The sequence below is a fragment of the Oenanthe melanoleuca genome, unplaced genomic scaffold (genome assembly GCF_029582105.1).
Source record: "Oenanthe melanoleuca isolate GR-GAL-2019-014 unplaced genomic scaffold, OMel1.0 S042, whole genome shotgun sequence".
In the NCBI taxonomy this organism is placed as follows: Eukaryota; Metazoa; Chordata; class Aves; order Passeriformes; family Muscicapidae; genus Oenanthe; species Oenanthe melanoleuca.
In genome coordinates, this window is record NW_026612691.1 from 58,575 (window position 1) to 85,084 (window position 26,510).

The 26,510-nt window shown below is 54.9% G+C and overlaps 1 protein-coding gene and 1 pseudogene across 1 annotated transcript; both read left to right on the top strand.

The window, feature by feature from the left end:
• The first annotated feature begins 3,216 nt into the window (after nt 1-3,216).
• On the top strand, nt 3,217-24,144 carry LOC130266434 (zinc finger protein 345-like; annotated as a pseudogene).
• LOC130266430 (spectrin beta chain, non-erythrocytic 4-like) lies at nt 9,726-19,038 on the top strand. Its single transcript, XM_056515707.1, has 6 exons — nt 9,726-10,174; nt 10,280-10,349; nt 11,736-12,019; nt 13,597-13,770; nt 18,022-18,064; nt 18,774-19,038. Exons 1-6 carry the CDS (start codon nt 9,726-9,728, stop codon nt 18,918-18,920), a joined length of 1,167 nt encoding a protein of 388 aa, XP_056371682.1. The 3' UTR covers nt 18,921-19,038.
• Nucleotides 24,145-26,510: the final 2,366 nt, after the last annotated feature.

Consider the following 26,510-nt stretch of genomic DNA (forward strand, 5'->3'; position numbering starts at 1 on the left):
TGAGGGGTCTGAGGTGGGTCTGGGGAGAAATGGGGGGGGTTTTTGGGCGGGGGCCTGAGGAGAATTGAGGGGTCTGGGGTGCTTTTGGGGCGGGGGGGGCTTTGCTCGGAAACAGGAAATCTGAAGTGGAGCCGGGGGCACATGGAGGAATTTGGAGAAAATCTCAGGGGAATTGAGGAGTCTGAGGTGCTTTTGGGGAGACTTTGGTGGAAAATGGGGGAATTTAAGGGGGTCTGAGGGGAATTGAGGGGTCTGAGGTGGGTCTGGAATGGATGTGGGGGGCTCTGAGGGGAATTGAAGGGTCCGAGGTGGGGACGGGGGCAAGTGAGATGTTTTGGGGTCTCTGAGGGGAACTGAGGGGTCTGGGGAAGCTTTGGGGGGAAATGGGGTATCTGAGGTGGGGCTGGAGGGACATGGGGGAAACTGGGGGGTTTGAGGGGAAATGAAGGGTCTGAAGTGGGTCCCGAATGGATTTGGGGCGATTTGGGGGGGTCTGATGGGAATTGAAGGGTCTGAGGTGCATTTGGGGAGGCTTTGGCAAAACTGCCCCGAAACACCCCAAATCCCAGAGCAACACCATGAAGATCTCCTTCGCCAAAAAGTGACCCAAACCCACCTGAAACACCCCCAAACCCAAAAAAAATGGGCCTGAAATACCCCAAAATTCCAGAAAAATGCCTCAAAACCGTCCCTCAATACCCCAAAACTGCCCCAAAACACCCCAAATCCCTTTACGCTGCCCCAAAATCTACTATAAACAACCCAAAATCCCATAGAAACACCCTAAAATCCCTTCAAACCACCCCAAAATCCCTCAAAACTGCCTCCAAATGTTCCAAAATTGCTCAAAACCAGCCCAAACCACCAAAAATCCAAGAGAACTGCCCCAGAAATGGTCCTGACCCTGCCCCAAACCTCCCACGTACCCCCACTCCCCCAGGTAAGTTCAGCTCGGACCAAAACCTCCTTTTTTATCCCAAATCTTTTTTTTAAACCCAAATCCTCGTTTGTCCAACCCCAAAATCCTTCCTTGTGCAACCCAAATGTCCTTTCCAGACCCCAGATTCTCCTTTTTATACCCCAAATCTTTTGTGCATCCCAAATTACTTTTCCCACCCAAAATCTCCTTTTCCAACCCCAAATCCCCTTTTCCCACCCAAAATCTTCTTTTTCAATCCCAAATCCCCTTTTCCCACTGAAATCCTGACCTCTAATCCTCAATTCCCACGCAAAACCCTTTTTTCCTCCCCCAAATCTCCTTTTCCATCCCAAATCCTTCCTCTTTTACCCCAAAATCTCCTTTTTCCACCGCAAATCCCCTTTTTAGGGTTCCCCAGGGGTTTTTGGGGTTTTTCTCACCCGCAGCATTGTACCCAGGGTCTCTCTGCAGACATTGCACCAGGAGCTGCCCCCACCCCAAATCAATCCCAAACCAACCCCAAATAAACCCCAAATGACCCCTGCTGTGCCCCCCAGGGTGGAGTGGTTTTGGAGGGGAGTTTGGGATCAGGTGGGTTTGACCCCAAAGTTTGGGGATGGGGGAGATTTGATTCTAAAATTTGGGGAGGTTTGGGATGAGGGGGTTTGATCCCAGAATTTGGGGATCAGGGGGGTTTAACCCGAAATTTAGGATCAGAGGGATTGAACACCCCTTTTGATCCCAAATTTGGGGTTTGGGGGTGTTTGACCCCAGGATTTGGGGGGTTTTGACCTCCCCCCCCCAGGATGAGATCAAAATGATTCCCTGACAACAGCAGCAGGATCGGGATTAGGAACAGTATCGGGATTGGGAACAGGGTTGGGATTGATAATGAAATAGGGACTGGGAATGGGAACAGGATTGGGAAAGGAATCAAGATGGCAAATGAGATCGGGATCAGAAACGGGAATGAGATCAGGAATGGGGACAGAATTGGGAATGGGAACAGGATCGTGATTGGGAATGGGATCAAGAATGGAATTGGGATTGGGAAGAGGAATGAAATACAGATTGGGAATGGCATCAGGATTGGGAACAGGTTCGGGATTGGGAATGGGAACAAGACTGGGAATGAAGGATCAGAATCGGGAATGAGATCACGATTGACAATGGGAACAGGATAAGGATTGAAATTGGGAGTGGGATAAGGAATGGGAACAGGAAGGGGATTGGGAACAGGAACGGGATTGGAATTGGGAAAGGATATGGGAATGGGATTTGGAATGAGAGCAGGATAAGGATTGGGATTGGGAATGGGAACACGATTGGGAATGGGAATGGGATTGGAATTGGGAAAGGGATCAAGATTGGGAATGAAATCGGAATCAGGAAGTGGATTGGGAATGGGAAGGAGAGGGATTGGGTATGAGATAGGGATTGGGAACAGGAATGGGATCAGGAATGAAATGGGAATAGGAATGAGATCAGGATCAGGAACAGCTTTGGGAACAGCATGGGGAAGGGGAACAGGCAAAAGACTGAGAATGGGAATAGGAATGAGATAGGGATTTGGAACAGGATAGGGAACAGGAATGGGTTTGGGAATAGGAACCGGAACGAGATAGAGATTGGGAATACGAATGGGAACCAGGATCGGGATGGTAAAGCTGTGACATAAATGGGTGCCTTGGCCGGGAAATCTCAAATTGCAGAAGCAAAGCCAGAATGGGCAGGAACAACTTTTCCATGCTGGGAACTGGAATTCCAGAGCCTGGCAGTGTGAGCCATGCAGGACCATGCAGGCTGGGATCCTCCAGACTGAGACTGCACAGACTGGGACCAGATGCATCAGGGCCATGCAGAGTGGGATTGTACAAACTGGGATCACATGGACTAGAATTGTACAAACTGGGACCACATGGACCGGGATGGCTGCTCCAGAATGATGTGAACTGAGACGCTCCCGCCCCTCCCAGGGTCCCTCCCAGTCCTGCCCAGTCCCGTGTGGGGGCGCAGCAAAAACTCCCCCCAGGAAACAAGGAGGTCCCAGAGCGCTCCCGGTGTCAGAATCCGTCCTGGTCCCGGGCTCAGGCTCAGTTTGGAGCAGTCCTGGAGCGCTCCTGGTGCTGATTCTGGTCCCGGTCTGAATCTCAATCCCAGAGCAGTGATGGCCTTGGTCTCATTCTTGGTTCTATAGCGGTGACAGTGCCGGTTCTGGTTTCAGTCTCGGTCTTGGTCTCATAGTGGTTCCAGTCCCAGTGCTGGTACTGGTGCCAGTGTTGATCCCGGTGTGCTCCCAGTGCCAATCTCAGTCTCAGTCCCGGAGCTCTCCTGATGCTGGTTCCAGTCTCAGTGCTGGACTCAGTCTTGGTCCCAGTGCAAATTCTGGGGATGGTTTCAGTCTCGGTCTCGATCCCAGTCTTAGTTCCAGTTCTGGAGCGGTGCTGGTCTCAGTTCTGGTATCGGTTCTGTTCCCAGTCTTGGTCTCGGTCTCCGTTCTGATGTTGGTCTCAGTATTGATGCTGGTCCCAGTCCTGGTGCTTGTCTCGGTCTTGGTTGCAAACATTTTAGGCCTATTTGACTGCCTTTATAAAAACTGGGCTTTTAGACTGGATTTCAGGCTCCTTTTGCATGATTTTAGGCCAATTTTGATGATTTTAAGCCCCCTTCGTGTGCGTTTGAGTTCCCTTTCGCTGATTTTAGGCCAAACCTAGTGGATTTAGCCTGCATTTGAGGACTTTTTTGATGATTTTAGGCCTAATCAGGCCCCTTTAGGACCCTGAGGCATTTTGTCCCCGCCCCTTTCCCCTCACAGTTCCCGCCCTTCCCTTGACCCATCCCCTCCCAGTTCGGGGTTCCGAACGGGGCAGGAGGAGGAGGGAGGGAGGAAGAGGCGGAGCCGCAGCAGAAGCAGGAGGGGACAAGGAACGATTCCAGCGGCATCCCGGAGCTGCCTGAACTCGCAGCGCCCCCGGGACCATCGCCCCCCATCCCGCAGGTGCCCGGGGAGGGGGAGCTCGCCCCAAATATCCCGGGGGTGTCCCTGGGTTTGGGGATTTTTGGGTGGATGTTTGTATCTTGCCGGGCTCCAGAGGCGCAGATGGCCCTCGGGGGGTCCCCGGGAGGTGTTTTTGGGGGTCCCGGTGTGAGCGGGCAGAGCCCCGTTGGGAGGCGGGGGGATGCGGGTCCCCCCGCGGTGGGGGTTGGGCTTCCCGGGCCGGGCCCTGCGAGCTCTGTCGGGGCCATGTGGGGAGCGCGCGGGAGCGGCGGGATCGGCGGGGGGACAGCGGTTTTGGGGAGCCCCGGGAGAGGCGCGGCTTCCCTGAGCGGGAGCGCAGACACAGGAGAGCCCCAGAAGGGCAAAGCGGGGAGCCCGAGAGGGGGGGACCCCTGGCATTGCCGGGACCCCGGCGGGGGGTGCTGGGGCTGGAGGGGCGGCATGGCCGGGAAAGGGCTTCGGGGCTCCCGGTGCCGCCAGTGGCTGCTCCCAGCATGAGTCCAGTTGCTCCCCGCGTGTGCTTCCAGTTTCCTCGGCACTCCCAGCATGAGCTCTGTCACTCCCAGCCGTTCCCTATTATGATGGAATTTGCCCCAGCACGGTCCCAGTTGCTCCCAGTTCCTCCCAAGGTCACCAAAACTGAGAGAAAAAACCAAAAATATCCAACAACAATTTAAAATTTAGAGAGTCAAGGCGTTACTTTATTATCTGGGCAGGATGTTGTGGCCAGGATGTAGCACAGAAATCTTCTCATCCACACATAACCTGTGTGTGCAGAGAGAATCATTCCAAGACACTCCGTTTTTAGTAAATTTTTCAGATCTTTTCCACAGTCATAGAAATGAATTGGGTTCGTGTTCTTTGGTCTCAAGTTGCAAACACTCAATTCCTAATATTTGGTCTCTTTTTGGATCCGTATTTCTCCCCTTCTGATGTTAATTAGATCTTCATTCCCCGATTTTATCAGTCTTTTCAGAGGAGATGTCTGCAATTTGCAAGAGGCAGAGTCTGGGGTGGATGTTCCTGGGTGGCCACTGATGTTCTGTTAATGGCCGCTGATGGCCCTTGAGCATTCCAGCTGCTCCCAGTGTATTGATGTGTTGAGTACATCCCACCCCACCAGGTGCAGCAATGCCCTGCAAAGAAAATTAAAAGTTTTTTAGGGAAAAGGCAACCAAAGCCTCTTGATTAAAATTACAGAAAAATTTTTAAACGGATATGTTTTCCAACTCCACTTTGGTCCCGTGTGTTCCCAGTTTTCCCAGCTGCCCCTAGCACAGTCCCAGTCACTGCCAGTACTATCCCAGTATGAGTCCTGTCTTTGCCAGCAGGGCCTCAGTCGCTCACACTTGCCCCCACTTTCCCGAACATGGTCCCAGTTTTCCCCCCAGCACATTCCCAGTCACTCCTAGTTACATCCCAGTCAGCACCCCTATGGTCTCAGACACTCCCAGTATATCCCAGTTGCCCTGAACAATCTCTTAGTCATTCCCAGGCACTCCCAGTTACCTCAGAGTAGTTCACTTGCCCCCAGTTTTATCCCAGTTGCCACTGCAATAGTCCCAGTGCCTCTCAGCATGGTTTATTTTTTTAGTGAAAGGGAATGTTTGGAGAGTGCAGAACTCCAGAGCAGAGCAGAAAATGCCCCTTGGGAGACACTGGTGGGTCCCGGTGGCAGCTGCAAAAAGAGGCAGCCTGGAGGAGCAGAGCCCTGTGTCCCCCAGGAGCCCAAAGTGGGGAGCCCAGAGAGGGGGGAGTGCCGCCATTGGCGGGACCCTCAACAGCCTGGAGAGGGGCAGGGGGGACTCCTTGGACCCCCAGCACCCCAAAGCAGAGAATAAGGGGAGAAGGGACCCTGGGACCCCAAAATCCCCCAGCATCCCTTAATGGGGAGAGGGAAGAGATTGCTGGGACTCCCAGCAGCCTGGGGAGGGCGGGCACCGAGTAGATGGGGGACCCCCAATACAAGCGTGACTCCCAGCAGCTGGGACAGGTGGGAACCCCTGAACACCAAAGGGGAGGGACCATTGCCAGGAACTCCTGGGAGGCATTTTCAGAGCTGAATGTTGGTGTTTGGGAGGTTTTGATGGAGCCCAGATGCCCGGGGACTTCTAGAGATGGACTTGGGCAGGAGGAGCCCTCAACACAACGCGCTCATCCCTTGTTTTTCCCCAGACCAGGATTTTCCACCCCTTGGCGCGATGAAGGAGGAGGACTCTGCGAGGAAGAGGAAGATGGCCCAGGAGCCCCAGGCAGGTGAGGAGGAAGTCAGTGCCCCTTTCCCCCTCTGTCCTGCTCCATCTCCCAGCCCAGCACGGCCCCGGCTGCAGGACACCCCGCTGCCGACACCGACCTGCTGGGGACGCGCTGGGGGGATCTACTTCCCCTTCCCTCTGGCACGGAGGCAAATCCCATCCTCTTCTTGTCCTTCTTTTCCCAGACAAGGAGCTGAGCACGGAGAGCAGGGATAACAAATCCCCGCGGCAGAACCTGGTGGAAGAGGCCGTTTGCAGCGGCTCCACGGCGCAGGAATCCAACGGGGAGGAAAAGCCGCGGAGATCCCGCACCAGGAGGGGCTGCAAATGCAGATCGCGGGGATCTGAGGAGGAAAGACCCAGCCTGGGCCGGGCAGGCGGCCGGAGATGGAGCCAGAGCTCAGACCTGGTGGTCCATGAGCAGCTTCGTGATGAAGAGAAGTGCCACAAGTGCTCGGAGTGTGGGATGAGCTTCAGATGGAGGTGCCTCCTGATCTACCACCAGAGGATCCACACTGGGGAGAGGCCCTACGAGTGTGGGGAGTGTGGGAAGATGTTTCAGACCAGAGACAGTCTTCTCAGGCACCAGCGCACGCACACAGACGAGAAGCCCTTCCGCTGCCCCGACTGCGGGAAGGGATTCAGGGAGAACGGGACCCTCACCAGACACCGGCGCGTCCACACTGGGGAAAAGCCCCACGAGTGTGAGGAGTGTGGGATGAGCTTCAGCCGGAGCTCCAGCCTGATCCGGCACCAGAGGATCCACACTGGGGAGAGGCCCTACAAGTGTGAGGAGTGTGGGAAGCGCTTCAGGCAGAGCTCCACCCTGATCAGCCACCAGAGGATCCACAGTGTGGAAAGGCCACACAAGTGTGGGAACTGTGGGAAGGGCTTCAGGGAGCGTTCCAGCCTAATCCTTCACCAAAGGATCCACACTGGGGAGAGGCCCTACAGTTGTTCTAAGTGTAGGAAGAGGTTTCCCACCCGCTCTCGTCTTGTAAAACACTACCAGACACACACGGAGGAGAGGCCCTACGAGTGTCCTGACTGCGGGAAGGGCTTCAGGCAAAACGTCCACCTCATCACCCATCGGCGCATCCACACTGGGGAGAAGGCCCTACAAGTGTGACGAGTGTGGGAAGAGCTTCTCCGACAGCTCAGCCTTCACCAGACACCAACGGAGGCACCGGTAAGGGAAGCCCTGCGAGTGCCCTGAATATGGGAAGAGCTTCGTGCGCTGCTCCAACTCCATCCCCCACTGTAGGATCCACGCTGGGCAGAGCCCTGGTGACCCACATTCCCTGGGATCCATGTTGGGAAGACACCTGCCTGGTTATCCTTGTGTTTTGTCCTTCGTTTTTCTCTCTTCTCAAGTCTTATTTTGCTCCAAAAGCCACGAGGGATCGATCTGTCACCTCAAAACCACTCAAATCCCACTGAAAATACCTCAATTTTGAATCAAAATGGCTCGGTCCAAATCCAAAGTCCCTTGTTCTCTCCTCAAAACAACTCAATCCCACACGAACCTTACTGTATTCCAGAGGTGCCAGGGTGAGAATGTGTTGGAAGAAGAGTGAGAGATGAGGGATCCAAATTTGTTGCGGTGGGATCAGGATTGTGTGGAGCTGCCTGGGTGGGCTGGATTTGGCAGTAAATACAACTTTGACAATTCCTGATTTCTGTCTCATTCTCTTTCAGTCAGTTCAAGTCTGTTTTCAGTGGCACCTTCTCAGTGATTGTGTTTGTGCCCTCCTTTCTCTCCTGCCTCTCTCTGCCTGCTCTCTTTCTCTCTCAGGGTCTCCCTTGAGCCAGGGCAGCTCCCACCAAAGACCCTGCCCTTATTCAATTCCCAGTGCAGGAGTTGCAACAGCCATGGGTGAAGTTCTGAAGGCTGGCAGTGAAATGTCCCTTAAGATCTTGCTGCACTTGGCTTTTGACCCCTTCTGAAAAGCTTTGCCTTCAAGGGCAGGAACATCTTTTCTTGGCTGGGAACTGGAATTCCAGAGCCTGGCAGTTTGAGCCATGCAGGACCATGCAGACTGGGATCATGGTGGTTAGGAATCACATGGACTGGGATCGTCCAGACTGGGACTGCACAGACTGGGACCAGATGGATCAGGGCCATGCAGACTGGGATTGTACAAACTGGGATCACATGGACTGGGATTGTACAAACTGGGACCATATAGTCCGGGATGGCTGCTCCAGAACAATGCAAAACAAGGTGGTCTCGCCCCACCCAGGGGTCCCTCCCAGTCCTGCCCAGTCTCGTGTGGGGACGCAGCCAAAACTCCCCGCAGTGAACGAGGAGCTTCTGAAGCGCTCCTGGCGTCGGTCTCCGTCCTGGTCTGAATCTCAATCCCAGAGCGGTTCTGGTCTCGGTCTCATTCTTGGTTCTACAGCGGTGCCAGTCTCGGTGCCAGTGCCGGTTCTGGTTTCAGTCTTGGATCAGTGTCGGTCTTGGTCTCAGTTTTCGAGTGGTCCCAGTTCTGGTGCTGGTACTGGTGCTGGTGTTTGTCCCAGAGTGTTCCCAGTGCCAATCTCAGTCTTGGTTCTGGTCCCATATTGGTGCCACTCTCAGTTCTGGTGCTGGTGTCAGTCTTGGTGCTGGTCCCAGAGCAGTTCTGGATCTCTCCTGATGCTCGTCCCAGTGTTGGTGCTGCTCTCAGTATTGATCCCAGTGCCAATTCTGGGGCTGGTTTCAGCCTGTGTCCCAGTCTCAGTTCCAGTGCTGGAGCGGTGCTGGTCTCAGTTCTGGTGTCGGTTCTTTTCCCAGTCTTGGTCTCTGTAGTGAATGGGCCAGGAGAGCAGCTCCTTTTTCAAGGCCTTTATTGAAAATCAGTTCTGGGTGGGGCCCGAGGGGTCGCGCACAGCGCCGCTGCTTGGGAGGAGAGGTTCAGCTCCCTGCGGCGCCTCACCACGGTACGGCGGTGCCAGGGGTGTCACTGGGGATGGGGCAGCTGTGGGCTCAGCAGAATCTCCTCGTCTGACCTTGATCCCATTTCCATCTCTGTTGCTGTTTCCATTGCTGGCTTTGTCCTCTTCATCTCCATCTTCGTCTTCATCTTTGCCTCCATCTTCGTCTTCATCTTCATCTCTATCATCATCTGCAACCCTGTCTCCATCATCTCCATCACCTCCATTGCCATCTCCATCATCTCCGTCTGCATCCCCATCATCTCCAACCATCTCTACCTCTGTATGCATTATCTCCATGATCTCCATCACTGTTGCCATCTTCAGCTCCATGTCATCTCCAAACCTCCCATCTTCATCATCTCCAACCCATCTCCATCACCATCTCCATCACCTCCATCTCCATCCTCTCCAACCATCTCTATTTCCATCTCATCTCTGTCATCTCCATCACCTCTATCTCCAGCCCCATCTCCAGCATCCCCACCCCATCTCCATCTCCACCCCTGTCCCCATCTCATCTCCATGACCGCCATCTCCATAATTTCCATTATGTCCATCCCCATCTCCATCACCTTGATCTCTACCCTCACCCCCATCTCCATCATCTTCCATCTCCATAATTTCAATTTCCATTATGTCCATCATATCCATCACCATCTCCATTATGTCCATCTCCACTCCACCCAATCCCACCCCACAAATGGAGAAGCTCAAGGCTGAACAGAACAAGCAGCCGCCGACGCCGCTCCTGACCCGCAAATTTCTGGGGGAACCCCTGGGAGGTGCCGACCCTCGCCAGCTGGAGCCGCACGTCACCTACGTCCGGCACGAGCTGCGGCCAGAGCGCCTCCAGCCCAAGCTTGACCGCGTCCAGACTCTGACCAGCGAGGGAGGACCCTCTGAGCCACTCCCGACCACAGCCGCCGTCACCGTGGCCTCCCCTGCCGAGCCCTCGGTGGCCCCCAAGGCCGAGGAGCCCGGTGAGGTCTGGTCGGTGCTGCCGGAGCGGCGCCAGGAGCGCTGGTTGGAGCGTCAGGAGTCCAGCAAGCCGGAGCTGCCATGGCACGAGGGGAAGGGCGGTGGGTGAGCAAGGGGATGCTATGGGGACACCACGGGGACACCGTGGGGACAGCAGAGAGGGGACGGGGCTGAGGTGACCCCACCATGGTCCCAAATGTCCCCCAGCAGCAAAGCCACCCTGTCCGACATCGTGGAGCAGCTGCAGGAGAAGGAGGCGGGCGGGCCCGTGCCAGCTTTGGTGAGTGCTTGGTGACTTGGTGAACCCCTGGTGACCCTTTGGTGGCTCCTTGGATTCCTTCTTGTGTCCCTTTGGATTCCACTCAGTTTCCCCTGAATGTCCCCTCCATGTCCCCCTGGATGTCCCCTTCATGTCCCACCGGACATCCCTCAGTGTAGCCTCCGTGTCCCCTCCATGTCCCCTCCATGTCCCACTAGAGATCCCCTTCATGTCCCACTGGAGATACCCTGCATGTCCCTCTGGATGTCCCCTGGATGTCCCATCCACACTCCCCTGGAGACTCTTCCATGACTCCCCAGAGATCCCTCAGGGTCCCCTCAGTGTCCCCTCCATGTCCCACTGAAGATCCTCAGTGTCCCCTCATTGGCCCCTCCATGTTCCACTGGACATCCGTCAGTTTCCCCTCAATGTCCCCCTGGATGTCTCCTCATTGTCCCTTCCACGTCCCACTGGAGATCCTCTCAATGTTCCACTGGAGATCCCCTCCATGGCCCCCTGGATGTCCCCTCAGTGTCCCCTCTACGTCCCACGAGACAGCCCTCAATGTCCCCTCCATGTCCCCTCCATGTGCCCCTGGATGTCCCCTCATTGTCCTCTCCATGTCCCACTGGAGATCCTCTGTGTCCCCTCAGGATCCCCTCATTGGCCCCTCCATGTTCCACTGGATGTCTCCTGTCCCCTCACGGTCCCACTGGAGATCCCTCCATGACTCCATGGAGATCCTTCAGTGTCCCCTCAATGTCCCACTGGACATCCATCAGTGTCCTAATAGAGATTGTCTCTTGGAGATCCCTTATTGTCCCCTCATTGTCCCCTCCATGTCCCCCTAAATGTCCCCTTAATGTCCCCTCCACGTCCCAGCAGACTGCCCTCAGTGTCCCCTCTATGTCCCCCTCTGTGTCCCCTCATTGTTGCCTCCATGTCCTCTTGGATATCCCCTCTTTGTCCCCTCATGTTCCACTGGACATTCCTCAATGTCTCACTGGAGATCCTCAGGGTCCCCTCATTGGCCCCTCCATGTCCTCTGGAGATCCCCCCCATGTCCCCCTCATTGTCCCCTCGAAAGGACACCTCTCACTGTCGCCTCCATGTCCCCTCAGTGTCCCACCTGACACCCCTTAATGTCCCCTCCATGTCCCCTCCATGTCCCCCTTAATGTCCCCTCAATGTTCCACTGGATACGCCTTAATGTCCCCTCCATGTCCTCCTCCGTGTCCCCCCCAGTGTCCCCTCCACGTCCCACCAGATACCTCTCACTGTCCCCTGGATGTCCCCTCAGTATCCCACTGGCCATCCCTCAGTGTCCCCTCGGTGTCCCACTGGATGTACCCTCTTTGTTCCCTCTGTCCCCCTCATCGTCCCCTTCGTGTCCTTTCCCATCCCCAGCCCCGTGACCACGACTCCCCCGCCCGTCTCTGCCCTGGCCCTGAGGCTCTGCCGGAGAGGACCCCGAGGCTGGACTGTCCGTGGGAGCGGGACCGGCCGAAGCCGCGGCACCGGCCGCGCCCCAAGGACTCAGTGCAGGGTCCGGGGGAGCCGCGGCGCTCGCGGTCGGCGCTGGCACAGGGCAGCACGCCACTGCCGCCAAGCCCCGCACACACGGTGACGCACGAGGGGTTCCTGCTGCGCAAGCATGAGCTCGACAGCGCCGACAAGAAGGCGTCCAACAGGTCTGGGGGTTCTCTGGGGGTTGAGGTTCATGGGTAATCCATTTGAATTTGGGGGGGTCATCAAGGGTTGTGGTTTATTGATGGAAGGAGTTCTACAAGGGTTGGGGGTTCATCAAGGATTGGGATTAATCAATGGAAGGGGGTCACCAAGGGTTTGGTCAGAATTTGGGGGGCCATCAAGGGTTGGAGGTTCATCAAGGGTTGGATTTCTCCAAGAGTTGGGGTTCACCAAGTGTTGGGGTTCTCCAAGGGTTGGGGTTCACCAAGAATTGGGGGTTCACCAGCAGCTGGGGGGACATCACTGGAAGGGGTTCTTCAGGGGTTGGGGTTAATTGATGATCCACTGGAATTTGGGGGTTCAGCAGGAGCTGGGTGTTCATCAAGAGTTTGGTGTTCATCAGGAGTTGGGGTTCATCAATGTTCCACCAAAATTTGGGGGTTCATCAAGGGCTAGGGGTTCACCAAAAGTTGCAGGTCCCTCATTGGAAGGCATTCACCAAGGACTGGGGTAAACCAAGAGTTGGGGTTCACCAGGAGTTGATGGTTCTCCAAGTGTTGGGGGTCCATCAATGATGGGGATCACCAAGAGCTGAGGTTCACCAAGACTTGAGGGTTCTCCAAGGGTTGGAGTGCATCAAGGGAAGGGGTTCACCAAGAGTGGGGCTTCACCAAGAGTTGGGGGTCCATCAGTGAATAAGTTCACCAAGAGTTGGGGTTCATCTAGAGTTGAGGCTTCTCCAAGGGCTGAGGTTCACCAAGACTTGAAGGTTCATCAAGAGTTGGGGGTCCATCAATGATGGGGTTCATCAAGGGTTGGGGTTCACCAAGAGCTGAGGATCCACCAAGATTTGAGGGTCCATCAATGGAAGGGTTCCATCAGAATTTAGGGGTTCACCAAGAGAAGCTTCTCCAAGGGTTGGGATTTATCAATGATCCACCAGAATTTGGGGGTTCACCAAGAGTTGGGGTCCATCAATGGAAGGGTTCCATCAATGGAAAGTGTTCACAAAGGGTTGGGGATTTTCCAAGGGTTGGGGTCCATCAGTGGAAGAGACTGACCAAGAGTTGAGGGTCTATCAGTGATGGGGTTCACCAAGTGTTGGGGTTCATCAAGAATTGGGAATTCTCCAAGAACTGGGAATTCTCCAAGGGTTGGGTTCCATCAATGGATGACGTTCACAAAGAGTTGGGGTTCACCAAGAGTTGAGGGTTCACCAAGAGTTGGGTCCATCAATGGAAGGTGTTCACCAAAGATTGGGGTTCACCGAGTTGGTGGCTTCACCAAGAGTTGAGGGTTCTCCAGGGGTTGGGGTCCATCAATGATGGGATTCACCAAGAGCTGGGGTTGACCAAGAGTGAGGGTTCACCAAGAGTTGGGGTTTACCAAGAGTTGGGAATTCTCCGAGAATTGGGAATTCTCCAAGGGTTGAGGGTCCATCAACAGAAAGGATCCACCAGAATTCGAATTTTGATCAACCAACAAAAGCCATTGACCAAAATCGGCGATCCACCAACACTCAGAACATTCCAAACCCAAAAACTATTTTTTTGGGGGTTCCACCAAACCCCACGAGCAGGTCCTGGGTGAACCTCTACTGCGTGCTGGCCAAGGGCAACCTGGGCTTCTACAAGGACGCCAAGGGCCCGGCGGCCGGCGCCACGCACGCCGGTGAGCCGCTGCTCAGCCTGCACCGCGCCGCCAGCGACGTGGCCAGCGACTACAAGAAGAAGAAAAACGTCTTCAAGCTCACGTGAGCCCTGGGCTGCGGCGGTTTTTGGGGGGCTGGTGTCGTTTTTGGGAGGTGTGATGTTATTTTGGTGTCTCTGATATCATTTTTGGAGTCTCCTGTTGATTTTGGTTGGTTCTGATGTCACTTGTGGGGTCTCTAATGTAGCTTCTGGGGTCTCTGATGTCATGTTTTGGGTCTCGTATTGATTTTCGGGTCTCATGTTGATTTTGGGGTGTCTAACTCCATATTGGAGTCTCTAATGTCATTTCTTGGGTGTCTGATGTCACTTTTGGGGTCTCTAATGTCACTTTTGGATCTCTGTCGTCATTTTTGAGGTCTCATGTTGATTTTGTGGAGAGTTAGGGAAAAGCGTGCGGAAGATATCGGGATGTACGGTTAAGATAGGGACCCCTCTCCCCTCAGAGATCCACTGCTCCGGATCTGAGCTCACAGCCGGACGTGAGCTAGGGGAAATGACCACTACTATCTAGGCTATAAAGACCCTTGTAACCCCTCAATAAACGCCATTTGCTGTCCACCACATTGGTGTCCTGGAGCTGATGGACCGAGTGACCCTGGGTTAGGGCCACCGTGCCGGACCTGGATCGGGCCACCAGTCAACAAATTGGTGCCGAAACCCGGGAAAAAAGATCGGGAACCGATCGCCCGGATTTTGGGGTTCGCCTGACCAGTACCCGGCGACTGCACCGCTGGCGAGTGCAGTGAGGGTGACGTCCCCTGGACCAGCGAGGAGCATGGACGCTATCGCGAAGGTCGTAAGTGAGATCCACGCTCAGTGGAATATTGATTGTAAGCTTAAGGATTTTATTCTCGCAGTGCCGAGGTTGATTAAGCTTGGGGCCATAGAGAGCCCGGTAGAAATTCTCCATCCGGAGGTATGGGATAAATGCACCACAGCCCTGGCTGAGGACACCATGTCCTCCGGCTCAGGGAAGCCTCTTAAATCATGGGGCAAAGTCATCCAGGCTTTGCGGGCTGCTCGGCAGGAGCAAGAGACCTGGAAAGCCGCGCGAACTTGTTTATTAGCCACGCCGCAGCTGGGGATCGGGGCGGCTACTCAAACCGCGGACCCAGCCGGACGCGCGGTCCCCGGAGCCCCCTCCTCACCCTCCCAGTTCGGCCTCACCGCTACCGGAGGCGGGGGAACGCGCGCGGGCATTGTGGCAGGGGCTAACGGAGGAGGCACAGAGTGCTGCTATAATATCAGAGCTCGCAGCAGCAGATAAAAGATCGCCGCCGCCTTATGAATTTAAAAACGGCGCCGAGCCTCGTGGCGGGGGGAGGGGCGCTGACGCGGGGGGCGGGCATGCAGAGAGCTCACTGAACAGCGCAAGCGCAGACGAGCAGGGAGGAGGGACAGCCCCCGAGCCGGAGCGTGAGACCAATCACAGAGCTCATTTTAAATCAGGACCTTATAGGGCAAAAACCTCCCCCAGCAGGAGGCGGGGGGATCCCAGGGGGAGGGAACGGCCCGGCCCCCGGGGGAAGGGGCGGGGGCGGAGCCCGAGAAAAAGGCTGAGCAGCCCGGAAACGTCCAGTCAGTCGACTTCCGGCTCTGACTCTGACCGGAGCTGGGACAGCCGGTCGGAGGGATGGTCGGAAGAGGAACTCGACATCGGCTGCAGCTTTCATGAGAAGGGAGCCGCAAAATATAACACCACTAGCTATAACCCTCCGGCATGGGTTAAGGGGACACCAGATACAAATCAAACCCCCCTTACAGATTGGCGTAAAATTAAAATAGCATGTGCAGAGTGGGCCCCATCTGCCAAGTTAGTATTCCCGGTCAGGGTGGGGGGTGCCGGCGGAAACCAGAGAACGTATTCCCCGGTAAACCCGAAGGATGTGCAGGCTATCGTGAAAGCGGTTGCTGACAAAGGAATCAATTCTGCCATGGTTTCCACACTTATTGATAGCATTTTTGGAGGCGATGATATGCTTCCCTTTGATATTAAACAGACTTGCAGATTAATCTTTGATGGGGCAGGGATGATCGTTTTTAAACAAGAATGGGAGGACAATTGTGCAAAGCAGCTAGCCCTAGTAACTGAGGAGAACCATCCTTTGCATGGCTCCAGCATACAGAGGCTAATGGGCAGAGATCCAGCCATGATCACCCCACAAGCACAGGCAGAGGGCCTGCAAGCCCATGAAGTCATGACTACCACCCGTGCTGCCCGAGAAGCCATCCGTACTGCCTCTAAAGCAATAGCCAGACCATCACCATGGTCCACTATAAAGCAGAGTGAGAGTGAAAGCTTCACTCAGTTCGTAGATCGTCTCCAGGCAGCTTTAGACTGCTCAGCACTGCTCTCAGAAGCGAAAGGACCTGTGCTAGCAGACTGCCTGCGCCAGCAATGCAATTCAGCCACCAGAGACATTCTAAGATCACTGCCACCTGGGTCTAATATCGCAACCATGATCAGACATGTAGCAAAGGAAGAACACCTCGCTCCCATTCAAGCAGCTGTTCGCACTGCAATAACCAGTGTGATGGCATGCTCTTTCACTGTGTAAACTCAAAAAAGAAATCACAGCTAACCACAGCTCCAGTCACAAAACACAAATGCACAAATCTACCTCCTCTCTATCCAATCTCTTAACCACACCAACCCTCTCCAATCCATTCCTCAGTGTGTTAAATGCAACCTTTATATCGTTAAATCAGTCCAACCCAAACCTCACAGAATCATGCTGGCTATGCTATGATGCACAACCCCCTTTCTACGAAGGTGTTGCCCTCGATCTCCCACTCATCTTTTCCAAGTCAGACAATCCACGCCAGTGCAGATGGGACACCCCCCGGAAAAGCATTACCCTAAGCCAAATCACGGGCCAAGGCAAATGCTTTGGCAATGCAACCCGGGCAATGCAGATGGGCGACGTCTGCCGGGAATTCATCAAACTTAAAGGGGGAAAGTTCCAGTGGGTGATCCCAGCTGCATCGGGGATGTGGGTCTGTCAACAATCCGGGGTAAGCCCGTGTGCGCTCCTTGACAAATTCAATCATACTGCCGACTTCTGTGTCCAAGTTTTAATTGTCCCCAGAGTTCTGTATCGCCAGGAAGAAGAAGTGTACCGCCTGCTTGAGGAACCAGATCGGCTCCACAAGCGAGAAGTGTTGACAGGCATCACCATCGCAATGCTCCTGGGCTTAGGAGCTACCGGTGCTGCAACAGGCGTCTCGGCCCTCGCAACACAACATCAAGGCCTGGCCCAACTGCAGATGACGGTGGACGAGGACTTGCAGAGAATCGAGAAATCCATTTCTGCCCTGGAAACATCCCTTTCCTCACTCTCGGAAGTCGTCCTCCAAAACAGGCGAGGACTGGACCTTCTGCTCATGCAGCGAGGAGGCCTGTGTGCCGCCTTGAAAAAGAATGCTGCTTCTATGCAGACCACACTGGAGTCGTTAGAGACTCCATGGCAAAGCTGAGGGAACGACTGAACCAGAGAAAAATGGACAGAGAAGCTAAACAGGGCTGGTTTAAATCATGGTTCAACCAGTCCCCATGGCTCACCACCCTGATTTCTACCCTAATCGGCCCGGTCACTATAATCCTACTAACACTAATTTTCGGGCCTTGCATATTTAACAAATTGGTGCTATTTGTCAAAAAGCGTTTAGAAACAGTTAACATTATGCTTGTCGAACGTCGACAACTGCTTTAAAGTGTGCCTGTTACTAACACATTTACAATTTTATACTAACTTTACTAACCCATGAAATATTTGCGATATCTACACTTTATAATTTCATATAAATTTTACTAATCATGAGAGAGGGGGGAACTGTGGAGAGTTAGGGAAAAGCGTGCGGAAGATATCGGGATGTACGGTTAAGATAGGGACCCCTCTCCCCTCAGAGATCCACTGCTCCGGATCTGAGCTCACAGCCGGACGTGAGCTAGGGGAAATGACCACTACTATCTAGGCTATAAAGACCCTTGTAACCCCTCAATAAACGCCATTTGCTGTCCACCACATTGGTGTCCTGGAGCTGATGGACCGAGTGACCCTGGGTTAGGGCCACCGTGCCGGACCTGGATCGGGCCACCAGTCAACATGATTTTCAGTTTTTTATTTCACTTTTGCATCTCTGATGTCATTTTTTGTGTCTCTGATGCCATTTTTGGGCTCTCTGATGTCGTTTTTGGGGTCTCTGGTGCCACTCTCAGGGTCTTCCGCTGCCTTTGGTGGCTCTGATGTCCCCAAGTCCCAGTGGCCTGGTGACACTGTCCTGTCTTGCAGGACCGGCGACGGGAGCGAGTTCCTGCTGCAGGCCAAGGACGAGGTGCGGATTTGGGGGGTCCTGGCCGGGTATTGGGGGGAATAATGGTGGCTTTGGGGGGTTTCATGGGGATTTTGGGGGTCTGATGGTGATTTTGGGGAGACTCATGGGGATTTTGGGGGTCTAATGGGGATTTTGGGGGTCTCATGGAGGTTTTGATGGTTCTCAGGGTGTTTTTGGGATGTCTGACCCCATTTTCCATCACTCAAACCCCATTTTCTGTCTCTCTAACCCTGTTTTCAGGGTGTCTCACCCCATTTTCCATCTCTCTAATCCCATTTTCTGTCCCACTAAGCCCATTTTCCATGTCGCTGACCCCATTTTTGGGTGTCTCACCCCATTTTCCATCTCTCTCACCCCATTTTCCATGTCCCTGACCACGCTTTCGGGGTGTCTCACCCCATTTTCCATGTCCCTAACCCTATTTTCGGGGTGTCTTCCCCCATTTTCCATCTCTCTCACCCCATTTTCCATGTCTCTAACCCCATTTTCTGTCTCTCTAACCCCATTTTCAGGGTGTCTCACCCCATTTTCCATGTCCCTGACCCCATTTTCGGGGTGTCTCCCCTCATTTTCCATCTCTCTCACCCCATTTTCCATGTCTCTAACCCCATTTGCTGTCTCTCTAACCCCATTTTCGGGGTGTCTCACCCCATTTTCCATGTCCCTGACCCCATTTTCGGGGTGTCTCACCCCGTTTTTCGGTTTTCAGGAGGACATGCAGGGCTGGCTGCGGGCTCTGGCCGCCAGCGCCCAGGAACACGCCGAGCTGGCCCGGTGGCAGCAGGGCCTCCTCACCACCTCCTCCACCGACGAGGGGCTCCCACGGCGCGACCCCGACCGGCCCCGACGGAAGTGACTCCCCCAAAACCCCAAATTTGGGGTCCCAAGCCCCCCCTCAAAACCCCAATTGCGGGGTGCCGGTCCTTCCCAAACCCCTGATTTGGGGTCCCAGCCTCCCAGTTTTAGGGTCCTGAGTTCTGGGTTTGGGGTCCTAAACCCTGGGGTGGGGTCGGGGTCCTTTCCAAAACCAAATTTTGGGGTCCCAAACCCTAAATTTGGGGTCCTGCACCCTCCCAAAATCCCACCTGTGGGGTCTCAGTCCTTACTAAATCCCGATTTTGAGATCCTGAGTTCTGGGTTTGGGGTCCTGATTCTCGGATTTGGGGTCCCAATCCTTCCCAAACCCCAATTTTGGGGTCCTGAATTCTAAATTTGGGGTCCTGGTCCTTCCCAAAACCCCAACTGTGGGGTCCTGGCCCCCTCTGAGCTCCTGTTTTGGGGTCCCAGCCCTTCCCAAACACCGGATTTGGGGTCCCAAGCCCTGGTTTTGGGGTCCAGCGCCCCCTCCAAAACCTCAATTTTGGGGTTCAGCCCCCTTCCCCCAACCCCAAATTTGAGGTTCTGGCCCCCCTGAGCCCAAATTTTGGGGTCCCAGTCCCCCCTTTCCCCCAGCACAAGCCATAGAGATCCGGGGGGGGGCCCCAGCGCCGCCATTGTATAAATGTAATAAAGCACCTGCTGCATCCCAAAACGAGCCTGGGGCATTTGGGGGTGTCCTGGGGGAAATCTGGGGAGTCCTGGGAGGGGTCGGGGGTGTCTTGGATGGGTTTTGGGGGAGTCCTGGGGGGGTTTGGGGGTGTCCTGGGGGGAATCTGGAGAGTCCTGAGAGGAATTTAGGGAGTGCTGGGGGAGTTTGGGGTGCCCTGGGGGGGATTTAGGATCAACTGGGGGAGATTTGAGAGGGATTTGGGGAGGTTAGAATCGACTGGTGGGGGTTAGGATGGGATGGGGAGGTTTAGGACCGACTGGGCGGGGTTAGGGGAAACTGGGGCGATTAGGGACCCACTGAGGTGTGGTTTAAATGTAACTGCGAAAGGTTTAGGACAAACTGGACCCACCCATCCATCCCAATCCCTCCCAGTCCCTCCCAGTCCATCCCAGTCCCGCCCAGTCCCTCCCAGTACATACTAGTCCCACTCCGAGGGCTGGGCCAAACCTGCCTGGACCAAACGCGCCGGACCTGGAGCGATCCCGGTCCTGGTCCCGGTCCCTGTATCGGTGCTGGTCTCAGTCCCGGTCCCAGACCCGGATCTGGGCCCGGCTTTGGTCTCGGTCTCGGTCCCGGTTCTGATGCAGCTCTGGTTCGGGTCCCTGGGGATTTTCGGCTCCTTTGGCAGATTTTAGGCCGAATCTCGTGGGTTCAGGGTGGATTTTAGATCCTTTCCAGTGATTTCAAAAGATTCAGGCGGCATTTCGGTCTCATCTGGGTGATTTTAGGCCAAACCGGATCAATTTAGGACGGAGAGGCGCTTTGGCCCCGCCCCTTTCCCCTCACAGTTCCCGCCTTTCCCTTGGCCCCGCCCCTTTCCCCTCACAGTTCCCGCCCTTCCCTTGACCCATCCCCTCCCAGTTCGGGGTTCCGAACGGGGCAGGAGGAGGAGGGAGGGAGGAAGAGCCGGAGCGGCAGCAGAAGCAGGAGGGGAAAAAGGAAGGATTCGAGCACCAGCCCGGAGCTGCCTGAACTCGCAGCGCCCCCGGGACCATCGCCCCCCAACCCGCAGGTGCCCGGGGAGGGGGAGCTCGCCCCAAATATGCCGGGGGGTCCCTGGGTTTGGGGATTTTTGGGGGGGAATGTTTGGATGTTGCCGGGCTCCAGAGGCGCAGATGGCCCTCGTGCGGACATCGGGGGGTCCCCGGGAGGTGTTTTTGGGGGTCCCGGTGGGTGCGGGCAGAGCCCCGTTGGGGGGCGGGGAGATGCGGGTCCCCCCCGCGGTGGGGGTTGGGCTTCCCGGGCCGGGCCCTGCGAGCTCTGCCGGGGCCACGTGGGGAGCGCGCGGGAGCGGCGGGATCGGCGCGGGGACAGCGGTTTTGGGGAGCCCCGGGAGAGGCGCGGCTTCCCTGAGCGGGAGCGCAGACACACAGAGCCTCAGAAGGGCAAAGCGGGGAGCCCGAGAGGGGGGGGGACCCCTGGCATTGCCGGGACCCCGGCGGGGGGTGCTGGGGCTGGAGGGGCGGCATGGCCGGGAAAGGGCTTCGGGGCTCCCGGTGCCGCCAGTGGCTGCTCCCAGCATGAGCCCAGTTGCTCCCCGCGTGTGCTTCCAGTTTCCTCGGCACTCCAGCATGAGCCCGGTCACTCCCACCATTCCCTATTATGATGGAATTTGCCCCTGCACGGTCCCAGTTACTCCCAGTTCCTCCCAGTGTCTCCGAAACAGAGAAAATAACAAAAACGCTCAACAACAGTATAAAATTGGGAGAGTGAAGGCGTTACATTATTATCTGGTCAGGATGTAGCACAGAAATCTTCTCATCCACACATAACCCGTGTGGGCAGAGAGAATCATTCCATGAAACTCCGTTTTTGGGAAATTTTTCACTTCTTTTCTACAGTCACAGAAATAAACTGGGTCAGTGTTCTTTGGTCTCAAGTTGCAAACACTCAATTCCGAATTTTTGGTTCTTTTTGGATCCCGATTTCTCCTCTTCTGATGTTAATTAGATTCATTGCCTGATTTTATCAGTCTTTTCAGAGGAGGTGTCTGCAGCTGCCAGAGGCAGAGTCTGTGGTGGATGTTCCTGGGTGGCCACTGATGTTCTGTTAATGGCCGCTGATGGCCCTTGAGCATTCCAGCTGCTCCCAGTGTCTTGATGTGTTGAGTTCATCCGACCCACCTGGTGCAACAATGCCCTGCAAAGAAAATTAAAAGTATTTTAGGGCAAAGGCAAATAAGAACCCTTGATTAAAGTTTTTTTTTAAAGGGATATGTTTTCCAACACCACTTTGGTCCAATGTGTTCCCAGTTCTCCCAGGTGCCTCTAGCACAGTCCAAATCACTCCCAGTACTCTCCCAGTATGAGTCCAGTCTTTACCAGCAGGGCCCCAGTCACTCACACTTGCCCCCAGTTGCCCGAGCATGATCCCAGCTTTCCCCCCAGCTCATTCCCAGTATCTCCCAGTTAGGTCCCAGTCACCACCCCTATGATTTCAGACACTCCTAGTATATCCCAGATGCCCTGAATAATCTCATAGTCATTCTCAGGCATCCCCGTTGCCGTTGGAAAAGTCTCAGTGCCTCTCAGCATGGTTTGTACATATTTTTAGTGAAGGGGAATGTTTGGAGAATGCAAAACTCCAAAGCTGAGCAGAAAATGCCCCTTGGTGGGACACTGGGGGGTCCTGGTGGCAGCTGCCAGCAGAGGCAGCCTGGAGGAGCAGAGCCCTGTGTCCCCCAGGACCCCAAAGTGGGGAGCCCAGAGAGGGGGGAGCGCCGCCATTGGCGGGACCCTCAACAGCCTGGAGAGGGGCAGGGGGGACTCCTTGGACCCCCAGCACCCCAAAGCAGAGAATAAGGGGAGAAGGGACCCTGGGACCCCAAAATGCCCCAGCATCCCTAAATGGGGAGATGGAAGAGGGGGGAGCTTTTTGGATTGCTGGGGCTCCCAGCAGCCTGGGGAGGGCAGGCACCGAGTAGATGGGGGACCCCCAATACAAGCGTGACCCCCAGCAGCTGGGACAGGGAGGAATCCCCAAACACGTAAAGGGAGGGGCCATTGCCAGGATCTCCTGGGAGGCATTTTCAGGGCTGAGTGTTCGTGTTTGGGAGGTTTTGATGGAGCCCAGATGCCCAAGGACTTCTAGAGATGGACTTGGGCAGGAGGAACCCCCAACACAACGCGCTCATCCCTTGTTTTTCCCCAAACCAGGATTTCCCATTGCCAAGCCTTGGCCCGATGGAGGAGGAGGCTGCGAAAGAGGAAGATGGCCCAGGAGCCCCAGGAGGTGAGGAGGAAGTCAGTGCCCCTTTCCCCCTCTGTCCTGCTCCATCTCCCAGCCCAGCACGGCCCGGTTGCAGGACACCCCGCTGCCGACACCGACCTGCTGGGGACGTGCTGGGGGGATCTCCTTCCCCTTCCCTCTGGCACGGAGGCAAATCCCATTCTGTCCTTGTCCTTCCTCGCCCAGACAAGGAGCTGAGCACGGAGAGCAGGGAGGACAAATCCCCGCGGGAGAACCTGGTGGAAGAGGCCGTTTGCAGCGGCTCCATGGCACAGGAATCCAACGGCGAGGAAAAGCCGCGGAGATCCCGCACCAGGAGGGGCTGCAAACGCAGATCGCGGGGATCTGAGGAGGAAAGACCCAGCCTGGGACGGGCAGGCGGCCAGAGATGGAGCCAGAGCTCGGACCTGGTGGTTCATGAGCAGCTTCGTGATGGGGAGAAGCGCCACAAGTGCTCGGAGTGTGGAATGAGCTTCAGATGGAGGTCCAGCCTGATCCGCCACCAGAGGATCCACACTGGGGAGAAGCCCTACGAGTGTGGGGAGTGTGGGAAGAGGTTTCACACCAGCAGCAATCTCCTCCAGCACCAGCGCACACACACAGACGAGAAACCCTTTCCCTGCCCCAAGTGCGGGAAGCGATTCAGGAAAAACTCCAACCTCACTGAACACCGGCGCATCCACAGCGGGAAGAAGCCCCACGAATGTGAGGAGTGTGGGATGAACTTCAGCCGGAGCTCCAGCCTGATCAGCCACCAGAGGATCCACACTGATGAGAGGCCCTACGAGTGTGAGGACTGTGGGAAGCGCTTCAGGCAGCGTGCCCAATTGATCCGCCACCAGTACATCCACACTGGGGAAAGGCCCTACAAGTGTGGGGATTGTGGGAAGGGCTTCAGGGAGTGTGCCATCCTAATCCTTCACCAAAGGATGCACACTGGAGAGAGGCCCTACGAGTGTTCTAAGTGTGGCAAGAGGTTTCTCACCAATTCCAATCTCCTGCAGCACTACCAGACACACACGGAGGAGAGGCCCTACGAGTGTCCTGACTGCGGGAGGGCTTCAGGAAAAACTCCCACCTCATCACCCACCGTCGCATCCACACTGGGGAGAGGCCCTACGAGTGTGACGAGTGTGGGAAGAGCTTCTCCTATAGCTCAGCCTTCACCAGACACCAACGGAGGCACCAGTAAGGGAAGCCCTGCGAGTGCCCCAAGGGTGGGAAGAGCTTCATGCGCTGCTCCAAATCCATCCCAGTAGGACCCACGCTGGGCAGAGCCCTGGTACTCACATTCCCTGGGATCCATGTTGGGTACACACCTGCCTGGATTATCCTTTTGTTTTGGCCTTGGTTTTCTCTCTTCTCCGTCTCTTTGTGCTCCAAAAGCCAAGAGGGATCGATCTGTCACCTCAAAACCTCCCAAATCCAAGTAAAAACACCTCAATTTTTACTCAAAAGGATCAATCCAACTTCAAAGTGCCTTGTTCCATCCTCAAAACAACTCAATGCCGCACGAACCTTACTGGATTCCAGAGCCGCCAGGGTGAGAAGGTGTTGGAAGGAGATTGGGAGAAGTGGGATCCAAATTTGGAGCGGCAAGATCAGGATTGTGTGGGGCTGGCTGGAGAGGATGTATTTGATAGTAAATAAAACTTTGACAATTCCTGATTTCTGTCTCATTCTCTTTCATTCAGTTCCAGGTCTGTTTTCAGTGGCACCTTCTCAGCTGATTGTGTTTGTATCCTCCTTTCTCTCCTGCCTCTCTCTGCCTGCTCTGTTTTTCTCTCAGGGTCTCCCTTGAGCCAGGGCAGCTCCCACCAAAGACCCTGCCCTGATTCAATTCCCAGTGCAGGAGCTGCAACAGCCATGGGTGAAGTTCTGAAGGCTGGCAGTGAAATGTCCCTGTAAGATCTTGCTGCACTTGGCTTTTGGTCCCTTTTGAAGAGCTTTGCCTTCAAGGGCAGGATCATCTTTTCTTGGCTGGGAACTGGAATTCCAGGCAGTGTCAGCCATGCAGGACCATGCAGACTGGGATCATGGGGGCTGGGATCACATGGACTGGGATCCTCCAGACTGGGACTGCACAAACTGGGACCAGATGGATCAGGGCCATTCAGAGTGGGATTGTACAAACTGAGATCCCATGGACTGGGATTGTACAAACTGGGATCCCATGGACTGGGATTGTACAAACTGGGATCACATAGACGGGGATTGTACATACTTGGACCATATGGACCGAGATGGCTGCACAAGAACGATGCGAACTGAGGGGGTCCCGCCCCACCAAGGGGTCCCTCCCACTCCCGCACGGGAGCACAGCCAGAAGTCCCCAGAGTTAATGAGGAGGTCCCAGAATGCTCACAGTGTGATCCTGGTGCTGATCCCTGTCCTGGTGCCAGCATCAGTGTCACTCTCAGTCTCGGAGCACTCCTGGTTCAGCCTCAGTTTCGGTTCTGATCCCAGTGTGATCTCTGTCTTGGAGCAGTCCCCGAGTGCTCCCTGTGCTCATTCCTGTCCTGTTGTCAGTCTCGATCCCAGAGCGGTGTTAGTGCTAGTCTCAGTCCCAGTGGGTCTTAAAGTCTCGGTTTTGGTTCTGGTGCCACTCTCAGTCTCAGTCATGGAGTTCTCCCATTGCCAGCTTTAGTGTCTGTCTTGTCTCAGTCTTGGTCCCAGTGCCAGTTCTAGGGCTGGTTTGGGCTCGGTCTCAGTCCCAGTGCCAGTGGCGGTCTTGTAGATGTGCGGTTTCGGTTGTGGTGTCAGTTCTGTTCCAAATTTTGGTCTTGGTTCCAGTCCTGAGCCACTTTATCATTGATAGAGAGAGAGAGAGACACATACCACGGGCTCACGATCAGAATCCAAAATTTATTGTGAGCTACATTTGCTTATGCAGTATTTTTAGAAAGGAAGTAATTTTTGACTACTTTCTTTGGGTTAAACATCACCCAGACAAACTTTACATTTCTCCTTATTTAGTTCAATCTTCTTTCCTGTTGCCAGTCTCGATCCAATCTTCTTCTAATCGTCAAAGCTCTGTTTGTTCTTGCCAAGGCGTCCTGGTTATCAAACTGCAAATGCCAATTAAATCCACAGCACTCTCTGTGTCAGCTTCCACAGTGCTGGTCTCAGTCTGGGTCCGATAGCGGTGCCAGTCTCGGTTCCGGTGCCGGTTCTGTTTTCAGTCTTGGACTCAATGTCGGTCTTGGTCTCGGTTTTAGAGCGGTCCCAGTCCCAGTGCTGGTACTGGTGTCGATGTTGTTCCCGGCATGCTCCCAGTGCCAGTCTCAGTGTCAGGCCTGGTTCCGCATTGGTGCCAGTCCCGTTCTGATGCCAGTATCAGTGTTGGTGCTGGTTTTGGTGCCACTCTCAGTCTTAGTCTTGGAGTTCTCCTGGTGCTTCTCCTGGTGCTGGTCCTGGTCTCAGTCCCAGTCTTTGTTCCAGTTCTGAGCGGTGCTGTCTCAGTTCTGGTGTTGGTTCTGTCCCAGTCTTGGACTCGGTCTCCATTCTGATTTCAGCCTCAGAAATGGTGCTGTTGCTGGTTTGGGTGCCGTTCTTGGTCTCGGTCCCAAATCTTTTAGGCCGATTGATGTGATTTTTTACCAAGCTGCGGTGTTTTAGTCTGGATTTTAGAGCCCTTCAGACGATGTTAGGAAAATTTGGATGATTGCA

Excerpts from the sequence above, each read along its gene's own strand:
- LOC130266430 (XM_056515707.1), top strand. The coding sequence starts at position 9,726 with ATGTCCATCATATCCATCACCATCTCCATTATGTCCATCTCCACTCCA. Across the intron at positions 10,175-10,279 it reads CACGAGGGGAAGGGCGGTGG|CAAAGCCACCCTGTCCGACA; the intron begins GTGAGCAAGGGG and ends GTCCCCCAGCAG. Across the intron at positions 18,065-18,773 it reads TGCTGCAGGCCAAGGACGAG|GAGGACATGCAGGGCTGGCT; the intron begins GTGCGGATTTGG and ends TTCGGTTTTCAG.